The 15,392-nt window shown below is 45.9% G+C and overlaps 2 protein-coding genes across 3 annotated transcripts in view; both read left to right on the top strand.

The window, feature by feature from the left end:
- Positions 1–15,392, top strand: part of LOC129334058 (protocadherin alpha-C2-like) — a 280,693-nt gene that overhangs the window by 124,392 nt on the left and 140,909 nt on the right. The window contains exon 1 of one of the 2 annotated variants that reach the window (XM_054985990.1): positions 905–3,286. The exons of the other annotated variant lie outside the window; for it this stretch is intronic. Within the exon in view, the coding sequence (XP_054841965.1) occupies positions 905–3,286 (2,382 nt within the window). Of the gene's footprint in view, positions 1–904; positions 3,287–15,392 lie in introns of those variants that run through there. 2 annotated transcript variants of the gene reach the window in all.
- Positions 7,876–10,278, top strand: LOC129333270 (protocadherin alpha-5-like). Its single transcript, XM_054984798.1, has one exon. It carries the CDS (start codon positions 7,900–7,902, stop codon positions 10,276–10,278), a length of 2,379 nt encoding a protein of 792 aa, XP_054840773.1. The 5' UTR covers positions 7,876–7,899.

Genomic DNA, 15,392 nt, shown 5'->3' with positions numbered 1-15,392 from the left:
ATCACTCTACCAAATTTCAGAAAATGGCATTGTGTTCCTTTTTCAACAAGAAGAAATGTGAAAAGAAGCCCAGACACAGAGCCGTGGGCAAGCAAGAAGCCGCTCCTTTCTACAAACGTATTTTCCTAGAGTTGCATGTTTATTCAGTAACCACTTTTAACTCCCAAAATTAATACATCGTATGCAAACAAAGCATAGGAACTAAGAAAAGAGTAACAGTATTTTTGTGTGTCTGAATAAATTCACATGTGCTGTGCTCTCAAGTGGGAACTGGAGTGAATGAAAGTTACTATTTGGGAAGATGATAACATTTCAAAAAGAGGACTTGGAAGGGCCATGGTGCATCTCACGAAGAAACAGAAAAGATCTGAAGAGAGCGAAGTATCAAGTTAGTTTAGTCTGAAAGTGCATGTGGCAATGCGGAGTTTGCAGCTGAAGCATGAAAACAGGGAATGGAAGAAATGAAGAAAACAGAGCAGTTAACAAGATTCCTAAAGACTGTGAGTGAATGCAAGATATTCAGATAAAGGAAATTCAATGAAACAGCAAGAGAAAGTAGCTAAGAATTCAAACTGAATATACACAACTTTAAAAGTAAGTATATTTGCACAAAATTTTAAATACTCTATTAAAACCAGAATGCAATAGGCTGTTGCTTGATTTTGAAATTTGGTCACAAGAGGTCACTGTTGCCTAAGAAGATATTTAAGGAGGCCTGAAAATCTAGAGCTCCTCCTTCCGAGAGACTGGAAATCTCCCCTGTATTAGCCACAATAGGGATCTCAGATACAAGCCGCAAACCCACTGGAACCGATTCAACTGATCTCACACAGACCGAAACAGATGAGATCCTTGGACTCTGTTCTTCGTTCCTTGAAAGATATATTAAGCAGGCAAGACACTGATGCCATTGGATTGGGGTGCTGCCATGCTTGCTTGGCAAGCAGATTCTGTAAAAGGTTGGCTGCTGCAGCTGGTTCTCTTACACACTGCCTGGGAAATGGGGAGTGGCCAGCTCCAATATTCCATCCCTGAGGAATCCCAGCATGGTACTTTCGTAGGCCGCATTGCCCAGGATCTGGGGCTGGAGGTGAGTGAGCTGGTGCCTCGGATGTTCCGGATGCTCTCCAAAGGACATGAGGACTATTTTCAGGTAAATGTACAGAATGGGATTTTGTTTGTGAATTCTCGGATAGATAGGGAGGACCTATGTGCTGAGAGTGTTGTGTGCATCGTTCACCTGGAGGCGCTTGTGGACAAACCTTTGAGAGTTTTCCATGTACAAGTGGAGATTGTAGACATCAATGACAATGCCCCTGTTTTCCCTGTAACAGAGAAGCATTTTGCTATTGCAGAGTCGAGTGTTCGTGACACACGTTTTCCTCTAGAGGGAGCCTCTGATGCAGATATCAATGCAAACTCTTTGCTCACCTATAAACTTAGCCCAAATCTACATTTTGTTCTAGAAGTCATGGAAAACCATGAGCACAGTGCATCTTTATTCCTTGTTTTAAGGAAGCCTTTAGACCGAGAAGAAAGCACTATCCACCATTTACTACTTACAGCCGTTGATGGAGGTCAGCCACAGCTCACTGGCACGCTCCAGCTAGTGATTACAGTCCTGGATGCAAATGACAACCCCCCTGTCTTCAACCAGTCAGTTTACAAAGTCCAGTTGTTTGAAAACTCAGACAATGGCTTATTAGCAATTAGGCTAAATGCTACTGACTTAGATGAGGGAACAAATAAGGACGTTTCATATATATCAAGCAGTTTTTCTCCTGCAAATGGGAAAGAAAAATTTGTCCTTGATCAAAAGACTGGGGAGATCCATGTGAAAGGAAAGATAGATTTTGAAGACAGGAATTTCTATGAAATACAAATTGAGGCAAAGGATAAGGGGAATCCTCCCTTATCTGGACACTGCAAAGTTCTGATTGAAGTTCTGGATGTGAATGACAATGCTCCAGAAGTGGCCGTGTCGTCCTTGTCAGTGCCGGTGCCTGAGAACTCTCAACCTGGGACAGTGGTGGCTCTTCTCAGCATTTCTGATAAGGACTCTGGGGCCAACGGGCAAGTGAGCTGTTCCCTTCACCCCCCTGGGCTCCCCTTCAAGCTGACCTCCACCTTCAAGGATTACTACTCGCTGGTACTGGCTGAGCCACTGGACCGGGAGCAGGTAGCCGAGTACACTTTGGTGGTGACAGCCCAAGACCAAGGGAGACCAGCACTTTCAGCCACCAGCAGCCTGGTAGTGCCCATTGGTGATGTGAACGACAATGCACCCAGTTTTGCGCAGCCCTCCTACACAGTCTTTGTGAAAGAGAACAATCCTCCCGGGGCTCACATCTTCACGGTGTCTGCCTCGGATCCAGATGTGGCCGAGAACGCCTTGGTCAGCTACTGGCTGGATGAGAAGCTCTGGCCGCTGTCGAGCTACATCTCAGTGCACTCGGAGAGTGGAAAGCTGTACGCCCTGCAGCCCTTGGATTACGAGGAGCTGAAGCTGCTGGAGTTCCAGGTGAGGGCCAAGGATGCCGGGCTGCCCTCCTTGTGTGGCAACGTGACCGTGCAAGTGTTTGTAGTGGATGAGAATGACAACGGACCTGCAGTGTCTGGGCCAGACCAGGATACCGTGACTCTGGTGAAGGTCCCAGTGGCAGCTGGACATGTGGTGGGCAAGATCCATGCCCTGGACGCTGACTCGGGCTACAATGCCTGGCTGCGCTATGAGTTGCATGATGCAGCCATCAGCCCGTGGCGGGTGGGGCTTTACAGTGGAGAGGTCAGTACCACGCGTGCTCTGGAGGAGGCAGAGGGCGGCAACAGCCAGAGTCTGCTGGTGCTGGTGAAGGATCACGGCAAGCCGGTTATGTCAACCACAGCCACCTTCAGCGTTTCACTGGTGGCCAGTGCCCAGGCTGCCCAGAGTGATGCCCGTCTCTCTGGGCTGGGAGGGAACACAAAGCCCCTGGCAGACAACGCCAACCTCTACCTGATCATCGCTATCTGCTCTGTGTCCAGCTTGTTCCTGCTGGTCATCCTTGTGTATGTGGTGCTGCGATGTCAAAGCCAGGCCAAGGAGGCTATGATGTATGGTCCTGGCACAGCCACGCTGGTGTGTGCCAGTGAAGTGGGCACCTGGTCGTATTCCAACCGCCATAGCCACATCCTGGCAGGAGTGAGTGGGGAGCCAGGTGCCAAGAGCGACCTCATGGTTTTCAGCCCTAACGTTCCTATCTTGGCAGAGAGCGGGAAGGAGATGGTCCCAAATGCCGCTGGGCAGGTGAGTTGCAGGCTTTGATAATACTCCGTCCGTGTGCAGTCATTCTGTTTCAGTGCATTTGCCATGTTTGGGTATGTCTTGTTGTCGTTAATAGTCTGTCTTTCTCACTGACATCCAAGGACAATTACGCAATGGAAGTGGAAATACAATACAATCAACAGCTAGGACATTTACTGAGCAAATTACAGTATTGAACAGCAGTTAGGACATTCTGTGAAAGAGATACAATAAGGTATGGTAGCAGAAAAATTGAAAACAAGCATAAAATTGAGCACAGAGATGAAATCTATCTGAAAGAAAGCATATTTGATTTATGTGTCATGTTTAGCAACATGGAAACTCCCTACTAGGAGCATGTCTACATCAGCAGACAGTACCCAACAGAGTATAGCCCCTGTCTCTACCAATGCATCTCTCTGAGCAACTTCTTATGACACTACCCTATAATCTGTGTAGAAAGCCCTCCTGAATAATTCAGTTTTGCATAGTTTGTGGAAAGCCAGGAGAGTGGGAGCTTTCAATCTCCTCCAGCACGCCATTCTGTAAGGTGAAGTCCACCCCAGAGAAAGCACAGGTGAGGCAGCTGTTGATTTTGCCCAGCTGCAGGGCGGTATCTGCAGAAGGCCATGTCCAGATAAGCGGAGCTGCCATGGCGGAATATAGGGGGAGAGGTGGTCGCGAAGATATGAGGGGCCAAGGCCATGAAAGGATGTGAATGTGATAGTCATGACCTTGGATTGAGCCCGGTAACGGATGCGAAGCCAATGGCATGGTTGCAGAATGGGAGTGATATTCATTCTCCATCTAACTCTTGAGAGTAAAGGAGCTGTAGCATTCTGCACCAGCTGGAGTCTGCAGGTCAGCTCTGAGGGTAGACCTGTGCAGAGTGCATGACAGTAGTCTAAACTCCATGTTACTTTGCCATGAATCTTTTAGCATGAAATAGATAAGCAAATTATATTACTGGGGCAAGGGCAGCTTTTGTACCTTACAGGTTTCTAAAACTCCATTTACCTCTATACGCCTCTTGGTGCTTTATCTTTCACTATATTGACACCCCACCCCGCTTCTTTCCTGCTTCAAGACAGATACAGCACCACTCATTTTTTTAAAGTGTTACCTTTTTGTACTTTGATTCATACTTCTGATCTTTGCTGGACTTCTATTGAGAATTTTACAGAGGTATTGGGAGCATGGGAGGATGTGAGGAGATCCAGTTTGGTTGTAGTGGTTAAGAGTGGCAGGCAGGGCCGACGCGCCTATTAAGGTCAGGTAGGCGGTGGCCGCAGGCGCGGGGTGCTGGAGGGAGCGCCGGAGGAGGCACGGCGGGTGGGAGCGCGCGCCACAAAGCACCAGCCTCCTATCCCTCCCACCCCGCGCTGCTCCCGCCGCCAGCACAAGCCCCCGGCCAGGCGCAGCCACTGCGGGCAGGCATCTGTGGCGGCGCAGGCAACCGAGCAGGAGAGCTCGGAGGCCGCCCGCCACAGCAATCGGGCCGGCGGCGGCGCGCGCGCTCCCGTGATGACGTCGCACGCGATGTCATCACGCAGGCTGGTGTACGCGCGGGCTCGTGCGTGCGCGGGGGCACCCAGCCGGCCGGCCGCAAGCATGGCAGACCCTTGCGCCGCCCCTGGTGGCAGGACTCTAATCTGGAGAGCCAGGTTTGATTCCCCACTCCTCCACTTGAAGCCAGCTGGTTGACCTTGGGTCAGTCACAGCTTCTAGGAGCTCTCTCAGCCCCACCCACTTCACAGGGTGTTTTGTTGTGGGGATAATAATAACATACTTTGTAAACCGCTCTGAGTGGGTGTTAAGTCATCCTGAAGGGCAGTATATAAATTGAATGTTGTTGTTGTTATTTATTATAATATTTGGTACTTACTTGATAAGTAGACTAGCTAAACAATGTCCTGGTATCTCTATTTGAAATTTGCTTTTTAGGTAGGTGGGGGTTTAAGCTCTTGGGTGTATTGTATGGTGGAACCAACCTCTTCAATTTATTTTAATGTATTTAGAACATTTATAGTTATTTTTATTTATTATTTATTTATGTTATTTATATTCTGCCTTTCTCACTGAGACTCAAGGTGGATTACATAGTGTGAGAGATTAGTACAATTAGTGGCAAGGGCAGGCATTTCTATACAGTGTCAAGAACATTTCCATAAACAATGTCATGGGGTAAAAGCATAAGTTTACAAAGATATAGTATTAGCAAGGATCCAGTATGGGGTTGAGGAATTGCTGAAACAGAATATAATTCTAGGACTCACATTGAACAACATAAAGCACAGGTAGGATATAGGAGTACATATTTAAGGCAACAGATAAGATGTAAGGCAACATAATGGTGAAATCTATGGTTTCTAACTCATCAGGATCCCTTTCCGACAATACCACCACCCTCTTCAGAGACCTGATTAAGATTTGCTGAGAAGGGTAGAGGACTAGGCACAAATTGCAGGGAGAGGGTGGCTGGCTGGGTGCTGACAGGGACTGAGACCAGAAAATTCTGATGGGTGGAGCAGCATGCAAAGAAAGAGGGAAAAACGTGGAGAGCGGCTGCATCGAGCCCTAAAATTTTGTGGAATTATTAAGATTATCATAGGGTCTGCATTTCATGAGTAACATTTAATAGGTAAATTAATTTAGTAAAGGGTGGATGAGCAGCACTGTTTTTGTATGACAGAGTTAATAATATAATTTATTATTAGAGATTAACTACAATGAAAAATAAAACATATGAGAAACCAAGACAGCTATGCTACAGAAACTGTCTAAAACATTCCATTTTATAAATAACATGGCAAAATAATTTTGTAAAAATGATCTGTACTGGTTGATACACTATTCAAACAAAGCAGGAGGCCGGTTGCGGCACAAAATTGTCAGAGGAGAGGAAAACAGCGTGGCTTGCACCAGTTGTCACCTCTCATCTGACCTGAGCTGCTGCCACCAGAGTCCAAACTGAGCTGCATCCTGCCCAGGAACCAGAAAGGGCGGAGCAGGAGGAAAGACATGTCCTAGTTATTCCTTCTGCTGCCAAGATGCAGAATTTGGGATAGCAAAATGTGTTCAGTTAGGTTTACCTACTGTAAAAAAATATCCAAAATGATCCACTTTACGTCAGAAAGCATTTACTGTTGTTTGCGCCGTGTTTGCATTGCACATATGATAGAGTGAAGCGATACATTATTTTCTGTTCTGTTTCTGTAAAATGGACCTCAATCATTTCTCCCTTGAAGTTCCATAAGAGAAGCATCCCAGTAGATAGTGAGAGAGGTCCTTCATCTCCCTGCTTGAGCAGACGTGCTTTAGCTGGTCTTCTAGAAAATTGTTTCCTCTATGAATTGCAACAGTAAATAGTAAATGCTTCCCTCAGTCTCCTGGAGCCTTTGACCCCCCAGAAACATCTCAATAGTAAGAAGAGACTGTGAAGCCTCACAGCAGGGAGATAACTTGAACTTACAACCGGGGATAAGTCACCAGGCCTGGCAGTGTCATTCATCCCTCCTCTAAGAGCTAACACAACAAGGGCATAATAGAGCTGAACACATTCAGTCTTACCCTCCTTCACAACTGTGCCACTCTTCCTCCAGAAATGACGATTTCCACAACCTGGATTGCCAGTCCTGCCTTTCCTTTTTTGAAATATTTGGTGGGTACATTTTGCTCTGCCACATTTGGGCTCTGGAAGGAATCTCTCTACAAAATCAATTGACTAGAAATCCTAGGACTTACTCTTTCTGATGGACAGTATCTTAGACATCTTTACCTAACAAGCAAGGAACGCCACATTCAACAAGCCACTTGCCCTCAGATTGCCCTACCCTGTGAATTTAGATTTGGTTGTACAGATTTCACTTATTTATTTAGCAAGTTTTTATGCTACCTCTCAAGTGCTCAGGGTAGCTTACAAAACTTTTAAAAATATTAAACAATACTTATTAAAATCCAGCAATACAAACCTGTCCCAACATAAAATAATAGATTACTAGGGAGGGCAGACTTGATGGTCCTGACCTTTGGCCTGCCAGCCAGAAGTAATGCCCAACTGGTGCCTTGTTATTACTTGGTGAAGGAAAAGATATTATAGGTGTTCCTAACAGGAATGAGTGGCACATCTCTGCAATACTAGCAAAGTATTAAAACCTTTGAATTGATGGCTCCAGCCCACAGTTCTATGGAAGCCAAACTACTTTAATTTCATTTTGGGCCAGTTCACATTGTGTTTTACTTTCTCTGGTTTGTGGATTAGGGCTGTGAATCTTCCAAATTACTGATCTAAATCCACTAGATTAATGTTGCAAGAGATGATGCTAGAAAGTAATATAATGAAGCTGCAGGTAAATTGTAGAATAATGAAACTAATCTCAGAAATGGAAAAAATCAAAATGTATTTGGCATTTATACCCATTGTCACAAGATGTCGCTGCCCACTGAAAATCAAAATGCTCTTCCTGACAAAGATCAAAGCCCCTCCCAGAGACACAATGAGAACAAGAGACTGTATGGAGAAGATGGAATGGATACTACGACATTCCTCACCATTTAATGCCAGCTCCTGAGGGTGGATTTAATAGTTAAAACCAGGACTACAACCTACCTTTGCTATGGTTGTTTTGCATCGATGCCCCTTGGTGAGATCTAAGCTGCTGCAACTGATTCTTCTCCTCACAGCCTGCGAAATGCGGAGTGGGCAGCTCCATTATTCTGTGCCAGAAGAATCCCAGCATGGCACCTTTGTGGGTCGCATCGCCCAGGATCTGGGGCTGGAGGTGACTGAGCTCATGCCACGGATGTTCCGGATGGTGTCCCAAGGCCGCAGAGACTATTTTGAGGTGAATCTGCAGAATGGAATTTTATTTGTTAATTCCCGGATAGACCGGGAGGAGCTGTGCATCAAGACGCCGGTGTGCATCATTCACCTGGAAGTGATCCTGGACAACCCCCTGAGAATCTTCCATGTGGAAGTGGAGATCAAGGACATAAATGACAATGCGCCCCTATTCCCGGCAGCTGAGCAAAAACTGGTTGTTGCAGAAAATAGACTTCCAGGCTCATCATTCCCACTAGAGGGAGCCTCTGATGACGACATTGGTTCAAATTCTCACCTCAGCTACAAAATCAGTCCAACTGAACATTTTTCCTTGGATGTTCAAAACAAAGAGGAACATGGTGAGTCTTTAGTTCTTGTGTTACGGAAGCCTCTTGACAGAGAGTTAACCCATATGTATAATTTATTTTTAACAGCCACTGATGGTGGCAAACCAGAGCAAACTGGCACTGCTCAAGTGTTGATCAATGTGCTGGATGTAAATGATAATGCACCAGTTTTTAATCAGTCTGTGTATAAAATAAAAATGTTTGAAAATGCAAGAATAGGAGCAATAATTATCACTCTCAATGCAACAGATCTCGATGAAGGAATGAACAAAGACATTATATATTCAATTCGAAGTGTAAATCCTCATAATTTTGCTGCACTGATTAATTTAGATCAAAGCACTGGACAGATCAGATTAAATGGAGAACTTGATTTTGAAAGCATTAATTTGGGTGAAATTGGAGTTGAAGCAACAGACAAAGGCACCCCACCAATAAAAGGACACTGCAAAGTTCTGATTGAGGTTTTGGATGTGAATGACAATGCGCCAGAAGTGACCGTGTCATCCCTGTCAGTGCCAGTGCCAGAGAATTCTCCACCGGGGACAGTGGTGGCCCTCCTCAGCATTTCTGATAAGGACTCTGGGGCAAACGGGCAAGTGATCTGTTCCCTTCACCCTCCTGGACTTCCCTTCAAGCTGACCTCCACTTTCAAGGATTACTACTCGCTGGTACTGGCTGAGCCACTGGACCGGGAGCAGGTGACCAAGTACAGTTTGGTGGTGATAGCTCAAGATCAAGGGGACACCCCGCTGTCAGCCACCAGCAGCTTGGTGGTGCCGATCAGCGACGTGAATGACAATGCACCCACTTTTGCGCAGCCCTCTTACACAGTCTTTGTGAAGGAGAACAACCCTCCCGGGGCTCACATCTTCACGGTGTCCGCCTCAGACCCAGATGTGGCCGAGAACGCCTTGGTCAGCTACTGGCTGGATGAGAAGCTCTGGCCACTGTCGAGCTACATCTCGGTGCACTCGGAGAGTGGGAAGCTGTACGCCCTGCAGCCCTTGGATTACGAGGAGCTGAAGCTGCTGGAGTTCCAGGTGAGGGCCAAGGATGCGGGGCTGCCCTCCTTGTGTGGCAACGTGACCGTGCAAGTGTTTGTGGTGGATGAGAATGACAACGGACCTGCAGTGTCTGGGCCAGACCAGGATACCGTGACTCTGGTGAAGGTCCCAGTGGCAGCTGGACATGTGGTGGGCAAGATCCATGCCCTGGACGCTGATTCGGGATACAATGCCTGGCTGCGCTATGAGTTGCATGATGCAGCCAGTGGCCTGTGGCGGGTGGGGCTTTACAGTGGAGAGATCAGTACCACGCGTGCTCTGGAGGAGGCAGAGGGCGGCAACAGCCAGAGTCTGCTGGTGCTGGTGAAGGATCACGGCAAGCCGGTAATGTCAACCACAGCCACCTTCAGCGTTTCACTGGTGGCCAGTGCCCAGGCTGCCAAGAGTGATGCCCGCCTCTCTGGGATGGGAGGGAACGCAAAGCCCCTGGCAGACAGTGCCAACCTCTACCTGATCATCGCCATCTGCTCTGTGTCCAGCTTGTTTTTACTGGTCATCCTTGTGTACGTGGCACTGCGATGCCAGAGTCAGGCCAAGGAGGCCATGATGTACGGTCCTGGCACAGCCACGCTGGTGTGTGCCAGCGAAGTGGGCAGCTGGTCGTATTCCAACCGCCACAGCCACATCCTGGCAGGGGTGAGTGGGGAGCCTGGTGCCAAGAGTGACCTCATGGTTTTCAGCCCCAATATTCCTGTCATGGCAGAGAGTGGGAAGGAGCTGGTCCCAAATGCTGCTGGGCAGGTGAGTTGCAGCCATTGATAATGAAATTCCCTGTATAGTCATTCTGTTTCAATACATTTGCCACATTTGGGTATTTGTTAATCCTTTTGGCATGAAATAGCTAGGCATGTTACAATACTGGAACAAGGGCATAATTTATACATTACAGGTTTCTAAAAACTTCATTTGTCTGATGTCTTAATAAGTATCATCTTAGTATCTTAGTATCTATTTTTTAAAGTTTGACTTATGTGGTCGGTGGCCTTTAAGCTCTTGGGTGTATTAAATGGTGGAATCAACCTCTTTAATTTGTTTATTCTAATATATGTGGAACATTTTATGACCCCTCTTCACAGACGCATTCAGGTTTTTCTGACTAGGGTAGAGGAGGCCGAGGTACACCTGAGCAAGCTCCAAAAGCCTGCTTGTTTGTTTGCTTATTTAGAAGTTTTTTATTCCACTTGTCCAGGAACCATGTGAGATATGCAGTCATAAAATCACCATCCAGAATTAATCACCAGCAGGAGGCATCAACATTGTCTACCAACATTTATGGATAATAATTGAAAAATTGAGATTAAAAATGTCTGTTTTAAAAAATAAAAAATAATAGCAGGGTGGTGCTTTCTCTTTTGTTTGGGGCATAGACGACACTTCCCCAACATGCAACACCCTAGTATGCTCTGGGCTCAGAGGCCGTGGCAGTCCCCTGCAAGGCTCTGGCTATGCCGCATCAGGAGCAGGAGGCAGATTTTGCTTTCACTGCAGCAATCCCTTTACGTTTCCTCACAGAAGTGAATGGAGCCCATTCATTTATATGGGAGGAAGTAAAGGGATGCCTTTGGGGATACCTGTGGGATGGGAACCAGAGATGTTGCCTGCCGCTGGTGGCCTCAGTCACTGAGTTTTGAGACTGTTCTTCTTTTCATGGCTTCTTCTTCCGCAAAGCCCAATCCTTGCCTATATTTCTTTGCCATAACAGCATCTTATAGAAAATTGGAAAGTGGTATTTATAGATATAAATCAAGATCCTTACATAGTGTTTATTGTGCTTTCAGTACTGATTTTCCATCTCTGAGAATTATCGCATGTTATAGCATAATGGCAAAAAAATTGTGACTTTCAATTTTGTATAGGTAACATATTGCAAATACCATTTTTTAATCTGTGAGCTATCAATTCGTACAATTTTATTGTTTTACAAAATCTTACAAAAACATATCTGTGAATTTAACTAAATGCATACACCAAGCTATTTCAAATGGATTCTCTAGTTTAAATATGTAAAGTTTTAAATGCTGCTTTTGCTGCTAAGAAAGTATTAAACAATACTAGAAATAAGGACTGCCTGATGAACTGCCTCCTTCCATAGTGCCCGACCTGCCAGTTAAGATCTACCCCTCAAGCCCTGCTCTCAGTGCCCAGCTTTCAGAGGTGAGGCAGGTGGGGACTGGAGACAGGGCATTTTCTGTGGGGGCCAATTGCTTGTGGAATGCCTTTCCCCTTGACTTTTGCGTGGCACCTACGTGGCTTTCTTTTAGGCACCAGGCCAAAACATCTGCATTCACCTTGGCTTTTAATCAAAGGATTGATTTCTTTTTTTAAAGTCACCATTTTAGTCTGGACATTATTTCACACTGTCAACGCTCTGTTTTTATGGTCTATGTTTTTATGCTGGGCTGCTTTTTATGCTGGATTTTAATTAATATCTTTTATTATTTTGGTTTTATTATTTTTATTTTGTAAGTTGCCTCCGGCAAGTACGTGAAGAGGCAGCATAACAGTTTTTAAACTAAATAAACCAGTCAATACTGGGATATGGATTGCACAGTGAAAATAACTAATTTCATGACTTTATGTACTACTGATGTAGATGCTATATGCTTTTATCATTATCAGTTTGAAAAAATTTCCTTCAAGTACATTAGGTTGTAGGCTGCATAGTTTATGAAATCCAGCGGTACTCTGGAAAATCTGTCTAGGTATTTTGCAAGAACAGGACATGGGACCTCTGCATCTGTGATGTGGGGGAAAGCAGCCAATCTGTGTTGACTTTTTTGGGCACATGACTTTGGTGAGGGCCTGTGTGTGTGTATGTGTGTGTGTGTATATGCATCTCAGTAAATCATTGGCCTTCCCAAGACCATAGATCATGTTGTTCACAGTGTTCACTGTTCACAAAATGCTTTGTGTGGCAGGTGGGAAGGAAAGAAAGAAGGAAGAGAGAGAAGGGAGGAACTTATGGCGTAAAGGCATCGTCATTCTGTGTGGCGCAATTCCTGCTTGTTGGGAAGATGATCTTGTGGGATCCTCTGTCCTCTGTTTTTGTGAGATCCTCTGTCCCTTTATCCATGCAGCCGAGAACCATGCAGGCCATCTTGATGAGGCATCATTAGCTAGGAAGGGAGAGTGGGGGCTGGGGGCATTCTGAGGGAAGTGGGGAGGGGCACATTCTGAGACATCACTGGTGAGAGCAGACTACAGCAGGAGGGTCTGAACAAGCTGCATTCTCATGCCATAAACAACCACAGTTAGGACAAACCCTGGATTCCCAAGCCGGATATAAACTCCAATTCAGAACCCAGCCTGGGACCTTTCCACAACTAGGGTTTAATCTATACCATGGTATGATAAATGCAGCTTTAGTTAAGAAATGCTTTAAAGATACCTCTGAGAAAGTGAATATGGGAAAAGTGATTCTTCAAGAGTCACCCAGGTAACAGGAGTTCAAATTCCACTGTAGTGAAGAGTATGGCAATGAAGGAGTGTCTGGCAGTTAAAATGTAATATCTCATCTGCTGTTCAAATATCTAAAAGTGATGTTTAAATAGGAGGGTTTCCAATACTGGCTTTGGAAATTCCTGGAGATTTGGGATTGGTGCCTGGGGAGGGCAGAGAGCTCAAATGTGATATAATGTCCTGTGATGTCCAGGTCAAAGGTCAAGAACTCCTTCCCTTCCTGCGAGGTCACTTTCTCCAGCCAAAATTCAAATTTAAATTTCTCTCTTCATATTACTTCCACTCTATTCTCTCACTGTTCTTTATGTGTTTTGGATGGGTAGCCATGTTAGTCTGTCTGTAGCAGTAGAAAAGAGCAAGAGTCCAGTAGCACCTATAAGACTAACAAAATTTGTGGTAGGGTAGGAGCTTCCATGAGTCACAGCTCACTTCTTCAGATACTTCAGATCTTCAGATACAGATGTGTTCTGTACGTTTTATGAACCCTATTTCTGCTGATATAACTGGCTGCTATCCAGTTATATTCCACTCAACCTAAAACATCTCTCAAAACTTCTTCAGGGTTTTTTCGTTGTTAAGGAGGAAAAACAAAATCCAGTCTATAGGAAGATGCCAGCCAATAACAGTCAGATCCTTCTCTCAGTCACCAAGCAGCCTCTTGCCTTCAGGTGATTTACAGGTGTCAGTTTCTCCTAATTACTATGGTATGCCGTAGTGTATACCACAGGAGATGTAGAAGTTCAAAGTATCCACCCTCTATAGCCATTCTAGGAGTTATGTTTTTCCTTCAGTCTATGGTATACCATGGAGTCCGAATTTGCCATTTCCTTCCAGGGGAACAGATGTCTGGAGATCTGTTGTAATTCTGGGTGAAATTCATTCCCCACCTTGAAGTTGGTGACTCTGTTAAATGACATTGTTGTCATTGATTTAATGTAATGGCAGAAGAATTCTGGCTTTTAATAATGTGCAGATAACGTCATATATCTTCATGTGTTCTGGACAATAGTAAAGCAATATCTGAGGACAGACAGTTGTGAATACTTTTATATGATATCGTTTCTGAGCTTTTCTCTATTCTTGTTTTTTGGTCAATATAATTGTTGTAATCCTGGGAGTATATGAAAAGGACACAAAGGGTTCCACGCCAGATGGTCCGTGGTTTGGCTCACGTCTATGAATCACCTGAAATGCCTCATTCTTTGCACATGTGCTCTGTCGTGCTCCATCATTTCCTGTCTTGGATTTCCTGCGGGGCAGATGGTTCTGTTATCACTGTGATTGGACTAGACAATGGGGGGGGGGATTATCAAAGGAATTGGTTAAAAAGATAGAACAAGAGTATGATACAACAAACAGTAAGAATAATAATACTTAATATTTATAGTGCTTTTGAAGAAATGGTAGCATTTCACCAGGGTTAACTCAGCTTAACTCACTTACAAATATGACTGAATAACTGAAGTTGGATTTTGAGTTCGCTGAGGAATTAGGAGTTTTAGAAAAAAGTTTGTTTAGGAGGCTTTTCTTTAGGCTCCTGATCCAGTCCTTCTAGAATTTGACCTTCAGGAATCAGACAAAAAAGAGAAAAGCAAGCAGACACAGAACCAGCAAGCATAGCTGTGAGGTCCAGAAGGATCATGAAGCAGGATTCTTAAGCATCGGAAACTAATGTGGAGTGCAGTGGCATGAATACCTGCTGTGCAGCACCTTAATGGGAGAAGGTGTGATGCCCTTACATGGGGGTGTTGCGGGGCACACTGGAGGCAGAGGGAATGGTGACAGGAGCGCAAATTGGCATGTGGCTACTGACTGGCCAACAGCACCCTGGCTGAGGATGGGGCTGATGGCATTGGTTACCTGCATGCGTTGAATGCCAGAATCTCACTCCTGCTGGTAAGGGGATAGCCCCCCCCCTCAGTTGCAGGATGTCCAGGGTTGCAGAGTACTCACCCACTGGACTTTCCTCATCCAGCCCTGGGGACTGAGCACCGGCTGGGGCACTGATACACTGCTGGGCCAGGGCCAAAGCTAGAGCCAGCAGCAGGGATGCTGGCTGACGGGCAGGGCTCTGAGTACTGCAGTTGTGCCACCACCAGACCAGGGCCACAGTTAGAACTGGCAGCAGGGGAGCCGGCTGATGGAAGGGCTCCAAGTGCTCTGGCTACACTACAGCCACCCAGAGTCCTTTGTCACCATTGGCAGGACTGGTGGCCTCCCCTCCCAGCAGCCAGGCCTGCAGGATGCCCTCAGGAGCAGCACGGCTGCAGTCAGCTGGCGCAGGCCCATTAGAGAGCATGCAGGCACTGTGGCCTGGCCATAAGGTGAAAAAAGGGCTGGCCAGCCCTGCTCTGCAAAGCCCTAGAGGGTCAGGAAGGGGGCAAGGGCAGGAAGGGCCCCTGGAAACCCCTGGA

Source organism: Eublepharis macularius, chromosome 7, assembly GCF_028583425.1.
Source record: "Eublepharis macularius isolate TG4126 chromosome 7, MPM_Emac_v1.0, whole genome shotgun sequence".
In the NCBI taxonomy this organism is placed as follows: domain Eukaryota; kingdom Metazoa; phylum Chordata; class Lepidosauria; order Squamata; family Eublepharidae; genus Eublepharis; species Eublepharis macularius.
Note: the sequence above shows the minus strand (reverse complement) of the source record. Positions and strands in the feature narration are given on the sequence as shown.

Excerpts from the sequence above, each read along its gene's own strand:
- LOC129333270 (XM_054984798.1), top strand. The coding sequence starts at position 7,900 with ATGGTTGTTTTGCATCGATGCCCCTTGGTGAGATCTAAGCTGCTGCAA.